This window comes from Anolis carolinensis, chromosome 4, assembly GCF_035594765.1.
Source record: "Anolis carolinensis isolate JA03-04 chromosome 4, rAnoCar3.1.pri, whole genome shotgun sequence".
NCBI classification, from domain to species: Eukaryota; Metazoa; Chordata; class Lepidosauria; order Squamata; family Dactyloidae; genus Anolis; species Anolis carolinensis.
The window spans coordinates 114657097-114676704 of record NC_085844.1 but is presented as its reverse complement, the minus strand read 5'-3'; the positions used below and the strand labels follow the sequence as shown (position 1 = coordinate 114676704).

General features: G+C 38.8%; 1 protein-coding gene across 3 annotated transcripts in view; it reads left to right on the top strand.

Annotated features, from left to right (window-relative positions):
- pign (phosphatidylinositol glycan anchor biosynthesis class N) overlaps window positions 1-19608 on the top strand; it is a 195807-nt gene that overhangs the window by 45504 nt on the left and 130695 nt on the right. For all 3 annotated transcript variants that reach the window (XM_062977651.1, XM_062977650.1, XM_008116866.3), the window contains exons 13-19: window positions 2197-2275; window positions 3963-4142; window positions 5248-5387; window positions 12468-12567; window positions 13115-13207; window positions 14652-14743; window positions 16410-16524. In XM_062977651.1, coding sequence (XP_062833721.1) covers window positions 2197-2275; window positions 3963-4142; window positions 5248-5387; window positions 12468-12567; window positions 13115-13207; window positions 14652-14743; window positions 16410-16524 — 799 coding nt within the window. The remainder of the gene's footprint in view (window positions 1-2196; window positions 2276-3962; window positions 4143-5247; window positions 5388-12467; window positions 12568-13114; window positions 13208-14651; window positions 14744-16409; window positions 16525-19608) is intronic.

Sequence of the window (19608 nt, the reverse complement as noted above, 5' to 3'; positions counted from 1 at the left end):
TTGAAGGCACTCAACAACAACAATCCTAATTTTGGACTGTTTCATAGTCCGGCCCCCCAACAGTCTGGGGGACTGTGAATCGGCCCTCCACTTAAAAAGTTTGAGGACCCCTGCATTATAGAGTGAGACATAGAAATCATTCACATCTAAAACCCTTGTGCAGAAAGACCTCCATGGAAACCCACTGGGTGATCATAGGCAAGTTGCACACTCCCAGCTTCAGAGGAAGAAAAGACAAAGCCCTTCTGAACAAACATTGCCAAGAAAATCCTGTAATAAGTTCACTTTAGTTTGGCACAAGTTGCTCTTTCTGAGAGTTTTAGATGTTTCTGAGAGTTTTGTGCTGTCATTAAATGTGCACCTGAAATATCTCTGCTTCTAGAAGAGAATAGCAACTACTGTACTCCCACTTGAGCTGTTAGATGAGATTGACAAGGAACAACTGGAATGAATGCTCTGTGAATTGTGCACAGTCCTGTGGGGCTTTTTGTACAATGCTCAGAGCCATAGCTAGTCTCTTTATAAAAGTGTTACAAAATAGTTTTCAAACCCATGAGATTCTCAGGCTGATGTTATTATGAAGTGAAACATTCCAAAAGTAGGCCTTTTAAAAAAAAGAAAAAAATGGATTTGTAACAGAATGAATTCACATCATTTTGATGGTGCATGGGATTGTATGTCAGGACACTAAAGTAGGGAGAGCAATATTTGAGGTCTGAGCTTTCCCTTGGCTTTCATTAGATAAGAAGTTGCATTGAGGTGGGAAGCAAAGGTCTGGGTTGATACATGGGGACCCAGAGGAAAGTTGCAGTGGCCACGGGCCCCCCATTTGTTCCATATCCATCTCTCAGTCAAAGGCCTGCTGGAGAAGCTTCCCCCCTTCCAAGAATATCAGGAACTTAGCATCTATAGAAACAGATTGAGAAGGAGGCCTCCAAGGAGAGTTGGGAGGAAAGTGTTGCTGAGGACTGAACCATTTTTGGAGTTGTTGCAGTGGTACAAACAGGCTAGCTTGCATGTTGTACAAGACTGGGAGGGGTATGGCTGGGCTACATGGGAAGGTCCATTTGACACATGGCCAGGGACACTATCCAACCCATTCCAGTAGTTTGGGTGGGAAGAGTACCCATCATACAAGTTACAACTTAAAATAGGATAAAGGTAAAGGTTTTCCCCTGACATTAAGTCTAGTCGTGTCCGACTCTGGGAGTTGGTGCTCATCTCCATTTCTAAGCTGAAGAGCTGGTGTTGTCCCTAGTCATCTCCAAGGTCATGTGGCTGGCATAACTGCCTGGAGTGCAATTACCTTCTGGAGCGGTACCTATTTATCTACTCACTTTTGCATGTTTTCAAACTGGTAGGTTAGCAGAAGCTGAGGCTAACAGTGGGAGCTCACCCCCGCTTCCTGGATTTGAACCGCTGACCTTTCAGTCAGCAAGTTCAGCAGCTCAGCAGTTTGATCCGCTGCAATGCTGTGGGCTCCCTAAAATAGGGTATACTGGTTACTAATGCCATAAGACAGGTACTGATGATTTCTATGCTTCACAAATACTTAGGTATCACCAGTATAACCTTAAAAATACTATTCTTGTTTCTTGTCTAAATCTTCTATGCCTTTTGCATCCTCCTACGTGGTTAATAGGTTTTCTCCAGAGGCTTTTATCTTGGGCAGTAAAGTTTAGCAGCCATTTTTCAAACTTTAGCACTACAGTAGAGTCTCACTTATCCAAGCTAAACGGGCCCGCAGAAGCTTGGATAAGCGAATATCTTGGATAATAAGGAGGGATTAAGGAAAAGCCTATTAAACATCAAATTAGGTTATGATTTTACAAATTAAGCACCAAAACTTCATGTTATACAACAAATCTGACAGAAAAAATAGTTCAATAAGCAGTAATGTTATGTTGTAATTACTGTATTTACAAATTTAGCACCAAAATATCACGATATATTGAAAACATTGACTACAAAAATGGCTTGGATTAACCAGAAGCTTGGATTAGCGAGGCTTGGATAAGTGAGACTCTACTGTATTTGCGAACATGCTTTTTTGCAAGACAACAGTCTGTCATTGCATTACTACAAAATATTAATAAAAATTGTCAATATATGAAATGTGTGTTTCCACTATTATTCCCTCTTCTCCAATGAGAAAAACTGATATTTTTAAATATTTTTTTATTTTCTTTTTCATAGGTCTCTTTCTGATTCAGAGCAGATTAATATTCTCAGGAAAGCAAGGACAGCTATTCAGCATGAGAAATATGAAGAAGCAGTAAGTGAATTATCAAAATCCCTCTTTTTCCTGTTATTTTGACTATTATTTTAACTAGTGAATTTTATAGCTTAGCTTATCTTCCTTTCTTTCCCTACGTTGTCTAGTGGGAGAATTTTAAAAATAAAACTAATATTTCACTGTTGGTAGAAGGGTTTGGTAAAGCCTCTTCTTGTGCCTCCAGACTTCGAAGACTCTGTTTGAGTTCAGTCCCAAGTCAATATTAAGAACAACTGAGTGACTGGACATCTTCTGAGTTTGTCCTAGCAGGTGTCTTTTATTTGAGAAACAAATTTAATGAAATTCATTTGTACAGTTTGGTTAATGTGAGTCACTGTAAACATATACAAAATATTAATATAGAAAACTGCCTTATACCAACTCAGACCATTGGTCCATCTAATTCAATATTGTCTATGCCAGGGAATAGTGAAACATGTAGCACTTCAGATGTTATTGGATTTACAGTATGCCCACTTAGGCAAAATTTAATTTATACACAAAGAGCTTTGAATGCCCTAAATTGTTTTCTCTGGGCCTCCAGTCCAATATTAATAATAATTATAATAAAACTTTATTTTTATTCCGCCCTATCTCCCCAAGGGGACTCAGTCCAATTCTATGTTCAACGTCTTCCGGAGCTTATTTTGGAAGTTGACCATATAATTGCGTGCAAGGTCTAGAGAGAACACTTTGCTAGGTAGTTTCTAGGTCCTCCAGAGCGATTCTGTGGATTTTGGCAGAAGCCCAAGTTCATTTTCAGTAAGAAAAATAGGGTTCAAGATTATATGGAAACAATTTTATGAAGGTCCTGGAATGATTCCCTTGCATAATACATGGTCGTGCTGTACTTCCCAACAGATTTAGCTGCAGTGAAGATCTGGAATGTTCACTATCCATAGTTTACAGTGAGCTACAGAAATGCCCTGAGTTTTTGGTCTGGTTTTTTTCCCAGTTGTATGTACCAATGTCATGAAACTAGGGGGTTTTTTGCAGGCAAGAAGTGTGCTTTACCATTTAGCATGACCATTTCCTCAGGGAACAATTAATTCTTTGATTTATAACAGGCTCTAAGACCCTTCAGGATAAAAACTCTGAGTGTTTTTAACCCTAAATTCCAAATGCCCAATGAGTGATCAAATGGTATCTGTGTGTGAAATTTCTCAGTAAGACTAACTGACATTCTGGTATCAGAGTCTGAGTCTACAGTGGATCTTGATCAAAATGTTTGAGAGAAGGACTGCCCAAGGGAGAAATAATGAGATGTGGGGCTGGATCATCGAAGAAGGTGCCTCTTCTTTCCGTCTCTGCACCTACAGAGGTTTGCCCTCTGATCTGAGACAAAAACACACTTCTTTGTTTGTTTTGTGGGAAGTTTTCCTTATTCGTTCATGTTTCCTGTCAGAGATTCCCTCTTTCTCTTGTAGGATCTGAATTTGATTGTGGGCCAAAGATTTAAAAAATGCATAGGAAGGAGGAAAACAATGCTTTCTTATATCTGTGTATTTTTTCATGAAGGCTCAAAACTGCAAATGATACAAAATTTTATTGTCTCCCTAATTGTTTTAAAACATTGTAAGAAAAAAAAGAATCAAGCTACTGAGCATCAAAAGGTGGTTGGCTATTTTTGTAGACAAAGGGTCTAGTTTTTATGACATATCTGATATTCTTTTTTCCCTTTCCATAGGTATCTCTTTGCAAAAATCTCATTAGCCTTTCTTTGGAAGGGCTGTCATATTATCATACATATGACAGGCTTTTTCTTGGTGTGAGTGTTGCCATGGGTTTTATAGGCTGGACATTTTATGTGATCTTGGTTATCATAAAAGCACATACTTCTCTGACCAGAAATGTCACAATGAATAAGGTAAGTTGAAGTTTGCCGCTGTTATAATCTATGTTTGCTCAATATATGAGTGTTGCAAAACCTATATTTGCACAACACTGACTCCATGTTTTATGGTTTTATCTGTCTTGATAAAACAGCTGGGATAGTTGATGAGATTTCAATTGTTTGCCTTCAGACTATACATAGATTTTTTTTTCTTTTATTGCTGACTTTACACAAGTTTCACAGCCAAGCTCTGTAGGATATGTATCCGATGGCTTTTTCTGACGTGTACAGTTTGAGTCATGTACCAGTTCAACCACTATGCTAGGGCTTTAACAAATATTTATCAATTCACTGCAAGTGTTTGACAAGGTGGAGAGAAGACTATCTCCTTGCTTCTCATTCATCTCACGCTAAAATTTTACTGATGTATAACATCAAATAAATGTGAGTGTAAATGTCTCAGTCTCAACTCATGTTCTCATTGCCATACACATTTTATGAGAATAAAAACTAGATTCAAATGTTTTGTCAGCAGGTAAAGACTTTTGTATTCCCACAGGCTTTTAGAATTGAAAGTTGTTGTTTTTTAAAGGAAAAGACTTTTTAAAAAGGAAACCATTCACATTTGCTGGGGTTAGGGGCACAAGACTCCCATGGAAGTGGGAAAAACACAAATAAAAAATTACATTTTTTAAACCTGAGAAACACCTCTTTAGGAATCTCTAGATCTTTTAACATGACTCAATGGTAAGTCTTTGGCAGAAGCTGACACAAATTCACAGTGTAGGACTTAGAGATTCCTTAGAGATTTTTACTTAAATCTGTGAATAATCAAATCCGCTATAATGTAGAGTTCTGATTGCATTGCTTTAACTGATTTTATCTTTTTAAAGTATGTTTTAAATAAAAATATTTTAAATAGTTTCATTCTATATTAATGGCTTCTCTAAGTTGTTAACTATTTTGTAATTAATTTAATTTGTAAGCAACTTTGATGAAAAAGGAGGTATTAATGATCATGATGCCTTTTAAGCATTCATATCTATTTTTATTATCATTCTTCATTTTTTCTGAAGCAGCACATCTTGAGCGTTTTGATTTACCGATATGTATTTACAAGTACTGATGTGTTTTTCAGGTGGCTGGCAGTCTATTCCAGTGTACATTTCTTGCTGTTGGAATATTCATAGTCTTTTTCCTGGCCATTCAGAGCTTGCCTTGGACTTACTACATCTATTGTCTGTTACCAGTTCCAATATGGTATGCAGTTTTGAAAGAGTAAGTTCTAAAAAAGATGGGATGGAATGGGTTGGAGCTACACTGCTGCATTTGATAGCAAAGGAGATAAATGAATACAGCCTTATCTGCTTGAATTTCCTGGTTTTGGAATTTTTTCATTTATAGTGGCTTTCAAAAAAAACAACAACTAGGTTTGCAAATTGGTGGATGATCCTAGGCTGGTACTGATTCAGGTTAAAGCAGGAGTGACCAAAATGCAGCTCTGGATTTGAAATCTGTTAGATTTCTTGGTGATTTATGTAAGATCAGTTAGATTTTTTGATTGAGAAAAATAGATTTTCCCCACTTAAATCTGACTGAAAAGAAGAAAGTTTGATTACTGGTGGCCTTTTGTTCCAAAAGATGACAGTTCAGTTCCTCTCTTGTAAACAAACCATTAGGCTTTAAATGCTTCAAAAGGGACCCTATCCTTTTCCTAAGGCCCCTTTTACATTGCCATATAAAATCCAGATTATCTGATTTGAACTGGATTATATGGCAGTGTAGACTCATATAATCCAGTTAAACACAGATAATGTGGATTATCTTCATTGATAATCTGGATTATATGGCAGTGAAGAAGGGGCCTAAGAGTGTGTCTTTTTCCATCTCTTTCTAGTTTACTCTAATAGGTAAAATCTTGAGAGTGTAGTAAATAAATCAAGCAATACAATTCATGCCCAATCTATATATATAAAATGATAAAGTTGTTTGCGCAGTGACTATAACAACAAAACTAAACATCCCAGAAATACGAAATTTGGCAACACAATGCAAAAGGCTTGCCTCCAGGTTACAACAACGCAACCACACCACAAAACCACAATCCGGACCCACAAAACTCACAACAACGCATCATGCGATAACAACACAACTAAACGCCCCAGAAATACAAAACTTGGCAACACAATGCAAAAGCCTTGCCTCCCAGTTGTAACAACACAACCACACCACAAAACCACACAGGACCCACAAAACTCACAACAACGCATCATGCGATAACAACACAACTAAACACCCCAGAAATACGAAACTTGGCAACACAATGCAAAAGCCTTCCCTCCAGGTTGTAACAACACAACCACACCACAAAACCACAATCCGGACCCATAAAACTCACAACAATGCATCGTGACTATAACAACACAACTAAACACCCCAGAAATACGAAACTTGGCACACAACTAAACACCCCAGAAATACAAAACTTGACAACACAACACAAAAGCCTTTTCTCCCGGTTGTAACAACACAACTACACCACAAAACCACAATCCAGACCCACAAAACTCACAACAACGCATAGTGACTATAACACAACTAAACGCCCCAGAAATACAAAATTTGGCAACACAACACAAAAGCCTTGCCTCCCAGTTGTAAGAACACAACCACAACACAAAACCACAATCCGGACCCACAAAACTCACAACAACGCATCATGACTGTAACAACACAACTAAACGCCCCAGAAACACAAAACTTGGCAAAACAATGCAAAACCCTTGCCTCCCAGTTGTAACAACACAACCACAACACAAAACCACAATCCGGACCCACAAAACTCACAACAACGCATCATGACTATAGCAACACAACTAAATGCCCCAGAAATATGAAACTTGGCAACACAACATAAAAGCATTCCCTCCCGATTGTAACAACACAACCACACCACAAAACCACAATCCGGACCCACAAAACTCACAACAGTGCATCGTGACTATAACAACACAACTAAACGCCCCAGAAATACAAAACTTGGCACACAACTAAACGCCCCAGAAATACAAAACTTGACAACACAACACAAAAGCCTTTTCTCCCGGTTGTAACAACACAACTACACCACAAAACCACAATCCGGACCCACAAAACTCACAACAACGCATTGTGACTATAACAAATACAAAATTTGACAACACAACTCATCCACCTCCCCAATCACTACATTCACACTTGGCCTCCAAAAAAACAATTACAATAATAACAATGACAACAACAACAACAATAAGAATCAACACCATCACAGGCAAGAAACAGCCAGGCACTGAGGCTGAGAGGCCAGTCAATGCTACACTGGGCCTCCAAAAAACAATACAGTAGCATCTAACTTATTCAACCTTCATGACCACAACAACAACAATAATAATAAACACCTACACAGGCAAAACAAAAAAAGGACTATTGTACCACAATAAAAATATAAACCGCACTCAGCAGAATCAGACATTACAACTAACAACAAACCAAAGACAACAGGGATCTCAACCAATTATCAATCAACACAAAAATTGAAGAAGGTAACAGACTTCAAATACTACTACTAATGTGAGTATAAAGAAGGTGGAGGTCACAGCATAAATACAACCTAATGTAGACTGACCAACACCACCAGACTAAGCCACAGCAACGCGTGGCCGGGCACAGTTAGTCTATATATATAAAAGGATAAAGTTGCGGGCGCAGTGACTATAACAACAAAACTAAACATCCCAGAAATACGAAACTTGGCAACACAATGCAAAAGCCTTGCCTCCCGGTTACAACAACACAACCACACCACAAAACCACAATCCAGACCCACAACACTCACAACAACACATAATGACTATAACAACACAACTAAATGCCCTAGAAATACAAAACTTGGCAACACAACGCAAAAGCCTTGCCTCCCGGTTGTAACAACACAATCACACCACAAAACCACACTGGACCCACAAAATTCACAACAACGCATTGTGACTATAACAACACAACTAAACACCCCAGAAATACGAAACTTGGCGACACAATGCAAAAGCCTTCCCTCCCGGTTGTAACAACACAACCAAACCACAAAACCACAATCCGGACCCATAAAACTCACAACAATGCATCGTGACTATAACAACACAACTAAACGCCCCAGAAATACGAAACTTGGCACACAACTAAATGCCCCAGAAACACAAAACTTGACAACACAACGCAAAAGCCTTGCCTCCTGGTTGTAACAACACAACCACACCACAAAACCACAATCCAGATGCACAAAACTCACAACAAAGCATCGTGACTATAACAACACAACTAAACGCCCCAGAAATACGAAATTTGGCACACAACTAAATGCCCCAGAAATACAAAACTTGACAACACAACGCAAAACCCTTTCCTCCCAGTTGTAACAACACAACCACACCAGAAAACCACAATCCGGACCCACAAAACTCACAACAACGCATTGTGACTATAACAACACAACTAAACGCCCCAGAAATACAAAATTTGACAAAACAATGCAAAAGCCTTGCCTCCCAGTTGTAACAACACAATCACACCACAAAACCACAATCCAGACCCACAAAATTCACAACAACGCATCAGGATTATAACAACACAACTAAACGCCCCAGAAATATGAAACTTGGCAAAACAACGCAAAAGCCTTGCCTCCCGGTTGTAACAACACAATCACACCACAAAACACAATCCGGACCCAAAAACTCACAACAATGCATCGTGACTATAACACCACAACTAAACGCCCCAGAAATACAAAACTTGACAACATAACGCAAAAGCCTTGCCTCCCGGTTGTAACAACACAACCAAACCACAAAACCACAATCTGGACCCACAAAACTCACAACAACGCATCGTGACTATAACAACACAACTAAACGCCCCAGAAATACAAAATTTCACAACACAATGCAAAAGCCTTGCCTCCCAGTTGTAAGAACACAGCCACACCACAAAACCACAATCCGGACCCAGAAAACTCACAACAAAGCATCGTGACTATAACAACACAACTAAACGCCCCAGAAATACGAAACTTGGCAACACAACACAAAAGCCTTCCCTCCCGGTTGTAACAACACAACCACACCACAAAACCACAATCTGGACCCAAAAAACTCACAACAATGCATTGTGACTATAACAACACAACTAAACCGGATGGCCATCTGTCTGAGAAGTTTGGGTGGGTTCTTCCTCCATGACAAAAAGAAAGAAAGGGGTTGGACTGGATGCAAACTACAAATCCCAGCACCCCGTGGCATGGAGTCCATGCATTTCAATTAGAGGCCTCTTCCTTCTCCCTTTCCCCACCATCCAACCCACTGACCCAGTTCCAGGGCTCCACAGGCAGGAAAGGCTGGGACGGATAGAACGAAGGAAGGAGGGAGGGAAGGGAAGCGAAGGAACGCCAAGGACAAGAGCCCTCCCTCTCTGCCCAGAGGCCAAGAGCAAAAGGGAGAGAAAGACCATTGATCCGGTTATAAATACCCTCCTTTCTGACCAGTGTGTTCTTATCAGCGAGCTCAGGATCGGAGCAGAGAAAGGGAACAGCATAGGAATAAAGGAAACAAGGAGAGCACCCACTCTATCTATCCATCCACTCATCTATCCCTCCACTCACCCACTAATAATAAACACCTACACAGGCAAGAATCAGCCATGCACTGAGTCTACAAGGCCATTCAGTGCTCATCCACCTCCCCAATCCCTACATTCACACTTGGCCTCCAAAAAAACAATTACAATAATAACAATGGCAACAACAACAAGAATCTACACCATCACAGGCAAGAAGCAGCCAGGCACTGAGGCTGAGAGGCCAGCCAGTGCTACACTGGGCCTCCAAAAAACAATACAGTAGCATCTAACTTATCCAGCCTTCATGACCACTACAACAACAATAATAAACACCTACACAGGCAAAACAAAACAAAAAGACTATTGTACCACAATAAGATGTAAACCGCACTCAGCAGAATCAGACATCATGATTAACAACAAACAAAAGACAACAGGGATCTCAAGCAATTATCAATCAACACAAAAATTGAAGAAGGTAACAGACTTCAAATACTACTACTAATGTGAGCATAAAGAAGGGTGGAGGTCACAGCATAAATACAACCTAATGTAGACTGACCAACACCACCAGACTAAGCCACAGCAACGTGTGGCCGGGCACAGCTAGTTTGATATGATTCTGCTAGTGAGGAACAGTGTGGATGGAAGCAGAGTGATTTTAACTTCTGAAGCAAGTGCTTAATGCAGAGGAAAGATAATTGTATAACAGCATTGCTTGCGTTGTTAGCATGAGCAAGAGTAGAGTCTTGCTTATCTAACATAAATGGGGCAGCAGAACGTTAGATAAGCAAAAATGTTGGATAATAAGGAGAGATTAAGGAAAAGCCTATTAAATGTCAAATTACGTTATGATTTTACAAATTAAACACCAAAACATCATGTTTTACAACAAATTGTCAGAAAAGGCAGTTCAATACATGCTAACGTTATGTAGTAATTACTGTATTTACTAATTTATTACCAAAACATTGCAATATATTGAAAACATTGACTGCAAAAACATTGATTACTAAAAGGAAAACTGTGTTGGATAATCCAGAACGTTGGATAAGCGAAAGTTGGATAAGTGGGACTTTACTGTATTGTCATTACTTGGAATGATATTTTGGCTTCTAGCATTCAGTTATAAGTTAAGTGTCCCTTATTGAAAATGCCTTAGAACACAAATGTTTTGGGTTTTGAATTTTAGAATACCTATATTTGCACATACTTACTTCATGAGGTATCTTGGATATAGGAACCATTAAATTAGTTGAGATTTCATATACAACTTATATAGATAGCTTGAAGCTAATTTTATACACAATATTTTTAATAATGTTGTGCATGAAGCAACGTTTCTGTACCTTGAACCGTCAGAAACCTCTGCCTCAGCCACTCAATGTGGACAATTTTGGATTTTTGAATAATCCAGATTTCAGAATTCTGGTTAAAGGATGCTCAATTTGTAATGAAATTCAGTAGGCCAGTACAATATAAATGATTTGCTCCTCAGTAGACTTTAAAAAAATAGAATGATTTTTACAATATATACATCATAATAGAAGGCAATAAACAATAATTTACAAAATATACATCGTAATGATATGACAGTAAATAATTTGAAATACTGCTTTCATCTCATCCCCTCTCCCAGTCATAGATGTGTACAAAATACTTCTGTTAGTCCTCTTACTAATAAGTTTTCCTCAACTTAATTTACTATTCTTATTAATAATAGTTATATCTTTCCCTAGTTATTTATCCAAAATCTGATCTAATGGTAGTTTAAATCTGCTATTGCTTTGGCATATCTAGCTAATAAATAGTTCATATAGCCTCACACAGATTCTCTTTTATTTCTCTTCTCTCTAATCTTACTCTTTATGATTATTTTTTTTTGGATAAAGCTGTGGCCCATATTCTGTTTAACTAACTTTGCATCGATAGATTTTCTAATGTATTCCATACTTTGACTATCACTATCCTTGCAGAATATACCAGGAATGATATAAGGTCTTTATTTGGTAGACTCTCATTTTCAGTTTCGAATAGGGAGATAAGAAGTAATGCCCTTCTAAATTGGATTGCTCTTCTGCTGAAGTGTGTACATAGAGACTGTTCGCTGCAATGGAAATAAAGAACATAATATGAATGTTCATTAGTTAAGGGAAGGATAAATATAAAATTTGAGAAGTAATGAATAATATGAGATGATAAAGAAGGTAGGTTTTCTGAGTTACTCTATGGCCCCTTCTACGCTGCCATATAACATCCAGATTATCTACTTTGAACTGAATTATATGGCAGTGAAGAAGGGGCCTATTAATTCAGTTTTGCTTTCGAGCTACTGAAGGCACTACTGTGATCCAATCCAGTGGATAATGTTTGGGTCCTTTAAACACTTTTTATATTATCTAAGAGATGTGTGTTTACTGATTTGCTCTCAAATTCAGGAACCTTAGCTCTGTGAACACTGATCTATTTTAGTTCGTGTTTTTCTTTAAGTGCACAACCCAATAAATGTAGCAAATACTCCTGCCAGTTAGTTTGAACTTTGCCAAGTAAATAAATAATCTTAAATAGAATCCTCTAGATTCATGCTGGAGATATTTCTTTGCTTGCTGCTCATTAAAAGTCTCCGTCATACACCACTGTATTTATGTGTTTTCTAATAAGCATTTAATCTAATAAGAAGTGGTTGCCTAATGAAATCTTTTCTAATAGATACCCTGTTATTCAAGGACTGATCACATTTCTCTTGAACTTTCAACGGACTCAGTTTGTTGGATTTTTACTAGTTTACACCTTGGGAATTGAAATATTGGTAAGTAACATTCTTAATTACTAGCTTTTGAAAATGGCTTGTCAAGAAGCCTCTTCAATATAAAGTTTAACAAAATAAAGCAGCATAAATCAGGAGTGAGCAACTGCATGGGGAGAAGGAGTAAATTTCCTTTCTCCTCATGCATCCATTGCATGCTTTCTCCCATTAAAAATCTAAATGCCTCCAATTTTCTCTGTTAAAATGGAGCATCATTTTGAGAGGGACAGCATAAGAAAATGATGGACATTTGGTAGTAATGGGAGGGGGGGGGGGTTATGTGGATGTTTCTGAATGGATTTCAGGCCAAATGTACCTGAAAATCAAACCCAAGCAACTGGACAGCTTTTGGAGACTGGTGGAGGGTGTGAAGAGCTACATACTGTACTCTGCCCACCCTGTTGTAAATAAACCATTAAAGAAGGAGTAAACACAGAAAACTTTCTGGTTTCTGAGGAGTGCTAGATAAGAAGAGGATTTATTTTACATCTGAGGAGATTATCAGATTTCCTAACTTGTCTATATGTATTTTTCTGTTTACTTGAACTAGGTTTTCTCCTTTTTCTATCGTGCAGCTCTCAGCTTTGGCCTGATTGCCTTTTGTGCATGGCCCTTGGTTACGCAGCTCTGGACCAAAGCAAAGGTATTTATCGTGCAAAGATTTTTGGATTGTTTTGGTGGGTTACCTTCACACTTTTCTTAGAACACCATCGGAGTTTTCCCTTAGAGCAGTGGTTCTCGAAATGTGGATAAACAGGTGTTTTGTCCTACAACTCCCAGAAATCCCAGCCAGTTTACCAGCTATTAGGATTTCTGGAAGTTGAAGGCAAAAACATCTGGGGACCCACAGGTTGAGAACTATTCCCTTAGAGTTTGGAGGCATGTGGGACTTCTGTAAGAGATATGGCCCATCTCACTTTATCGGTTGGCTGGTCACAGCCAGCATTTTATTCTTAAATTGAAGTGCATTTCTACTACTTTGGAAATCCTCACCTCTGATTTGTGCAGAATGTGGAAGGGTGGGTGTTTTGTTTTTGTAATTCTACATATATAATGTGTATTGGGGATGGCACTTAATTTAGTTGTGTGAATAACAGGCTATTCTATTATTCTATTCTAAAATTATTGTATTCTAGATAGGACTGAACTGTGTTGGTTCTGAAACACATTCCTCCTGAAGTCATTTTCTCCTTAATGATTCTAGAGCACAACGTTGAAAACAGGCTTTAGCTCAGGAGTGAGCAATATGTGACTTCCATATCCCATATTGCCCAACCCAATATTCATTTTAGAGGGCTTCCAAGCTCCCCTCACCTCCAAAATTATTTTGAATGCCCCACTATCCTAGGGAGATTTTACTGTAAACATGGTTCCATATACATCTTATAAACACAGCTTGAATGTAATTTTATGCACAGTATATTTGACAAACAAAGTGTATGAACACTGAACCCAAGAAAGCAAATACAGCAGAGTCTCACCTATCCAACACTCACTTATCCAACATTCTGGATTATCCAACGCATTTTTGTAGTCAATGTTTTCAATACATCATGATATTTTGGTGCTAAATTCATTAAATACAGTAATTACTACATAGCATTACTGCGTATTGAACTACTTTTTCTGCCAATTTGTTGTCTAACATGATGTTTTGGTGCTTCATTTGTAAAATCATAACCTAATTTGATGTTTAATAAGCTTTTCCTTAATGCCTCCTTATTATCCAACATATTCGCTTATCCAACATTCTGCCGGCCTGTTTATGTTGGATAAGTGAGACTCTACTGTATGTCACTCAGTCACCAATGTGCACAATTTTTAAGTATTTAAGAATTCCGGATAAGGGATGCTCACTATGTTCTATGCAAGACAGAATCTTTTCTGTAGTATACACCACTTTTTACGAGTTGCTTTGTGGAGATGTTTTTGTATATAAACTAAACAGAAAATGCAGTCTCCTTTGTTAACAATGTGTAGCCAAAATGATACATATCATGCTCTTGATAAGCCTTACTTGAATCTATTTTAGTCCATTACTTCAATTTCCATAATTAATTTATAATGTGTTTGTATGTTTATTGTAGACAACCGTACTAAGCTGGATTCTTTCATGCTTGTTGCTGGCAGTTTTCCCTTTGATGCCTGTTGTGGGAAGAGAAGCAAATCTGTATCTAGTGTAAGAGCACAAATTAAGTTTTTTCCAATGTCTACACATTCACTTACCATGCATGTATTTCACCAGAATTTTGTTATTGGGTGTAAATGATGTTGTTTGACAACATTATTGTGGGAATTCACAATTTAACAGGGGAAGTGTATATCATCAAGCATTGCTCTTTAAATATAACTTTTTGGGGGAGGACTTTCATCTAGGGCCCTTCTACACAGGCCCAAATCGCGAGAGGCACTGGGATTTCATATCCTAGTTCCTCTTGGGATTGAGACCCCATGCCAGCCCCAACCCCTGGGATTTTGCTAGGTGAGGGCTACATACCATTTTGACACATCAGAAATTTTCTCCAAGGGGCCTGAAGATGCAATCAGCTCCTGTAAATTTGGGGGGAGGGTGTGTGTGTGTGTGTGGGGGGGAGGAATCCTGCTTCTTTGGGCTCTTAGAGCCCAAAGAACCAGCATAGCAATGGGAATTGACCCCCGGGATTGTGGAAGGCAGTCTTGAGAGTCAATCCTCACAGGCCCAGCACCTGGAAAAATCCAAATCTTTCAATAAGGTGTGGATCTTTCCGGGTGTTTTATTAATCTGAAGTAAACTGGAAAATTGTTTGGACGTTTCAGGTTAATCCACAACCCATCATGTGTTTTAAGACTGTGTAGAAGAGCTCCTAGTTTCCCTCCTGGATAGGACACATGCATGTGTGTTTATGTGAGTGTGTCCGGAGTTGAGTTGTTCTTGCTCAGAATGAAGTCAGAGCTCTTAGAAAATCCTGATTTCTATTCACTCAGGGCTACAAGGCAACTTGGAGATGTTTCTGGCTCCTGTTCTGTTGCTACCTCTGGACCCATCTATGAAGAAGGGGGAGCTATTGGAAAAACACTGGAAAGGGGGTGATTTGCTTAGAGGAGACAGAAAGAACAAAAAAGTGTTCAGTCACAGTGTTGGATGTGTTATGGTTAGAAAAGGGATCCCCTAACAAGTGCGGCAAAAGCGCCTCAGTTTTTGGTGGTGTTCCCAGGTGTACTGCATGTGGCACGTATGACTAATGCCCTAGGCCTAAAGTCATGCAAGGATGTTTGAATTAGAACCAGCCCAGCTGTTCACACCAACCCTGAAATGTGGGGTGGTTCATGAAAGCCCCAGAGCATTCCTCAACTTTTGTTAGCACAAGGTAAAATTGGATTAATTAGTTTTATTCTGCATTAGGGGTTGGAAGTCCTTGAATGTCATGTGGATAGTCAACTTTGGCCCAATTTGGGGTATGTGGCCTGTGTAGACATGCCCATAGTCTCCATTCCAAGCTCTTCTGTCTGGCCAAAAGTACCAAAGGAACTTCAAAATCGTCTTAGCAGCTAGATAATATACAAATCCGGAGAAGTGAACCTTTTGTTTAAAGCTTTATTGCCTGCTCACTTAAAAGCCCAAGCAAATTGCTGTTCAACAGTAGTGAATGATAAATATGGATTTATGCAGTCATGTGAAAGAAAACGTAGTCTTGACTGCTGCCTTCTTCAACCCCCCCCCCCCAAATTTCCTGTCTAAAGTTCAAATTCATGTCTTATGCATTTGGTAGAGTTGCCCTTTACTAACTCAGTGATTTAATCTTTGTGAATATTATTTCTAAAACTGTGCCCTCGTAAAGGACTCACAAAGAGCTTGTATTTTACAGAACAGCAGCAGGGTTGCTGACACTGTTGGTGGCTTCATCATATCTGGTGTCCTACTTTTGGAAAAGCAAAAAGAATTACCTGCATCATAAAGACCTCAGAATATATCTTTTTCAGGTCAGTAAGTCTTGTAAACATGAATTATTGAGAGGTGTAACTTTCATCTGTGCTAACTTTCATCTGTGCTAACTAAAAATTGGGTTGATTTTATCTTCTGGGTCAATCTACTGTTTACCAAGAGAACCTTTCCCAACCAGCAATTGACTGTTTTTTCAAAGTACTTTTACTTGTTGGCTACGATTCAGCACCTGCACAGAGCAAGTGGAGAAGCCATATGGGCTGCTCTGTGTTCTTTTGTGAATATATCAATGTTTCACATGCATCATCAAGAATCCCTCTGTGCATATAGAGTGCTTTCCCATCACAGAAGGAAACGAGAGTCTTATAATTCACTATGTATCTGCCATAGGTTGAGTATCCCTTATCTGAAATACTTTGGACCAGAAGTGGTTAGGTTTTCAGATTTTTTACATAATTACATATGTGTAACAAGATATCTTGAAGGTGGGGTTCAAGTCTAAATATGAAACTAATTTATATTTCATATACATGCTGTACACATAATCTGAAAATAATTTCATACACAATATTTTAAATAATGTTATGCTTGAAACAAAGTTTATTTATTTATTTATTCTATTTATACCCTGCCTTTCTCTACCCCACAGGGGACTCAAGGCGGCTTACACAGAGGCTATTATTCAATCCCTTAAAACATATACAATTTAAAAATTAAAATTAAATTAGATTAAAATCAGACATATTAAACATATAAAAATATTCCATTACATAAAAATCATGCCATCCATAGTCATAGTCCAAACCTTTCCATAGTCGTTACATAAATTCCAAAGCTGTCATTGCACAGCCCAATTTACTAAAAGCATGATCCCACAACCAATTTTTTACCTTTTTTCTAAAGGCTAGGAGGGAGGGGGCTGATCTAATGTCACTGGGGAGGGAGTTCCACAGCCGAGGGGCCACCATTGAGAAGGCCCTGTCTCTCGTTCCCACCAGTCGCATCTGCGAAGGAGGCGGGACCGAAAGCAGGGCCTCCCCGGACAATCTTCATCTCCGAGATGGTTCATAGGGAGGGATATGTTCGGACAGGTAAGCTGAGCCAGAATAATTTGTTGGCATAATAATAAACCCTCAGAAAGCAAAGGAGGTGGCCCCTTTGCTTTCCGTTGTTTCATGAAGGACATTAAGATGAGTGTTTAGGATTGGCACTGTGTGGCTGGGGATAAAGAACATCCTTAAGTGATGACCCTAAACTAATTTGATTAAGTAATTTATATTTCTTCATGATGTGGAATATATTTTCTGCATTTTTTTTATATTATGAAATCAAATCATACTGGAATGTATATCTACTGTTTCTGCTGTGAGGGCTAAGAAGCCACTGAAACTCCCCCACTCCTAGGTGCTGTGCAATGCCCATTTTATAGTAATCTGGATTTTTTTTCCTATCTAGTAGTAGAAGGTTTCAAGGGGCCCCTGGTGGCACAGTGTGTTAAAGCACTGAGCTACTGAACTTGTGGACCAAAAGGTCCCAGGTTCGAATCCCAGGAGCGGAATGAGTGCCCGCTGTTAGCCCCAGCTCTTGCCAACCTAGCAGTCCAAAAACATGCAAATGTGAGTACATCAATAAGTACTGCTCCGTCAGGAAGGTAACAGCGCTCCATGCAGTCATGCCAGCCACATGACCTGGAGATGTCTATGGACAACGCTAGCTCTTTGGCTTAGAAATGGAGATGAGCACCAACACGCAGTCGGTCATGACTGGACTTAACATCAGGGGAAACCTTTACCGTTTGGTAGGTTTCAGTAGGAAAAGGACCGGTAATTTCCCACAGATGTGTCCACGGGCTAAGGACCATAGGAATCTTACTCCAGCCTGCTTTCCAAAAAGCTGCTGGCACACCACTATTGCTTTGGTAGCAATACAAACATACCTTAGTTAATAAGTCAAAGAATCTCCTTTTTATAGAAGCCTAGCCGACCTCTCTTTTCTTGTTTTCTATCCTGCTGAAAGTTTTATTAAAAACATTGGCATTGGGGGAATGGTAAAGGAATTCAGAGAGAGATGGGTTTTAGCAGCATGTGTGATGTGCAGTAAAGCAATGCAATAAAACCTGACCTGGGAAATAATTGAATATTACTGCATGTGATCCTATTGCACCTGTGTGTGCTTACATGCAGCTGCTTCCAGAATCACTTACTGATTACGTTTAGGAAGAAATTCTTGACTGTAAGAGCTGTTCAACAGTGGAACTCTCTGCCTTGGAGTGTGGTGGAAGCTCCTTCCTTGGAGGCTTTTAAACAGAGGCTGGATGGGCATCTGTCAGGGGTGCTTTTCCTACATGGCAAGAGGTTGGACTGGATGGTCTATGTGGTCTCTTCCAACTCTATTATTCTGTGATTCTCTGTGTGAAGAATAAATGGGAAAGGAAAGAAGAAAGCAGATTATATCACCTGGTATGTAGATGTTTTTTCCTCAAAACGGAAATTACAAGAAATGTGGAAGCTGTTGAAAGAAAAAAATAATCAGTGAGTGATTCTAAATGTAATCAGTAAGTGATTCCGGAGGCAGCTGTATGTAAGCACACACAGTAGCTTTCAAGTGATTCTAGAAGATTCAAAATATTTTCTTTTCTTGTGCAAGGCTCCCCCTTACCTGGTTGTTTCAGTTCACATGGGCACATTGTGAGTTTGTTTTTAAAAGTTTGTATAAAAGTCCAGAAACACAACTACTTTGTTAACTGAATATATCTATATAAGAAAAAATACACTATGTAACAAAATTTGAAAAAAAAAATCTTTTCCTGGTTTGAACGTGTTATTTCCTGTTTAATTGCTTGGTGCTTACTTTGAACGTAGTTGTTATACTCCAGAAACTTCGTTTTTGTGGCTGCCACAAACTATGTTGAATTGGTTTAGACTTTATCGGATATTCATTGAAGAACTCTAGCAAAATGTGCTGCAGGATGTCCCGCAAAAACAAAAGTTTTTGCAGTTTAATAAATTTTGTCTGTGTTTTATGATAGAACCAATTAGGAAATGACATTTATAACCCAGGGATGAAAATCATGTTACATAGTGTTATTTTCCCCAATGGAGCCATCAATGACTACCTGTTAG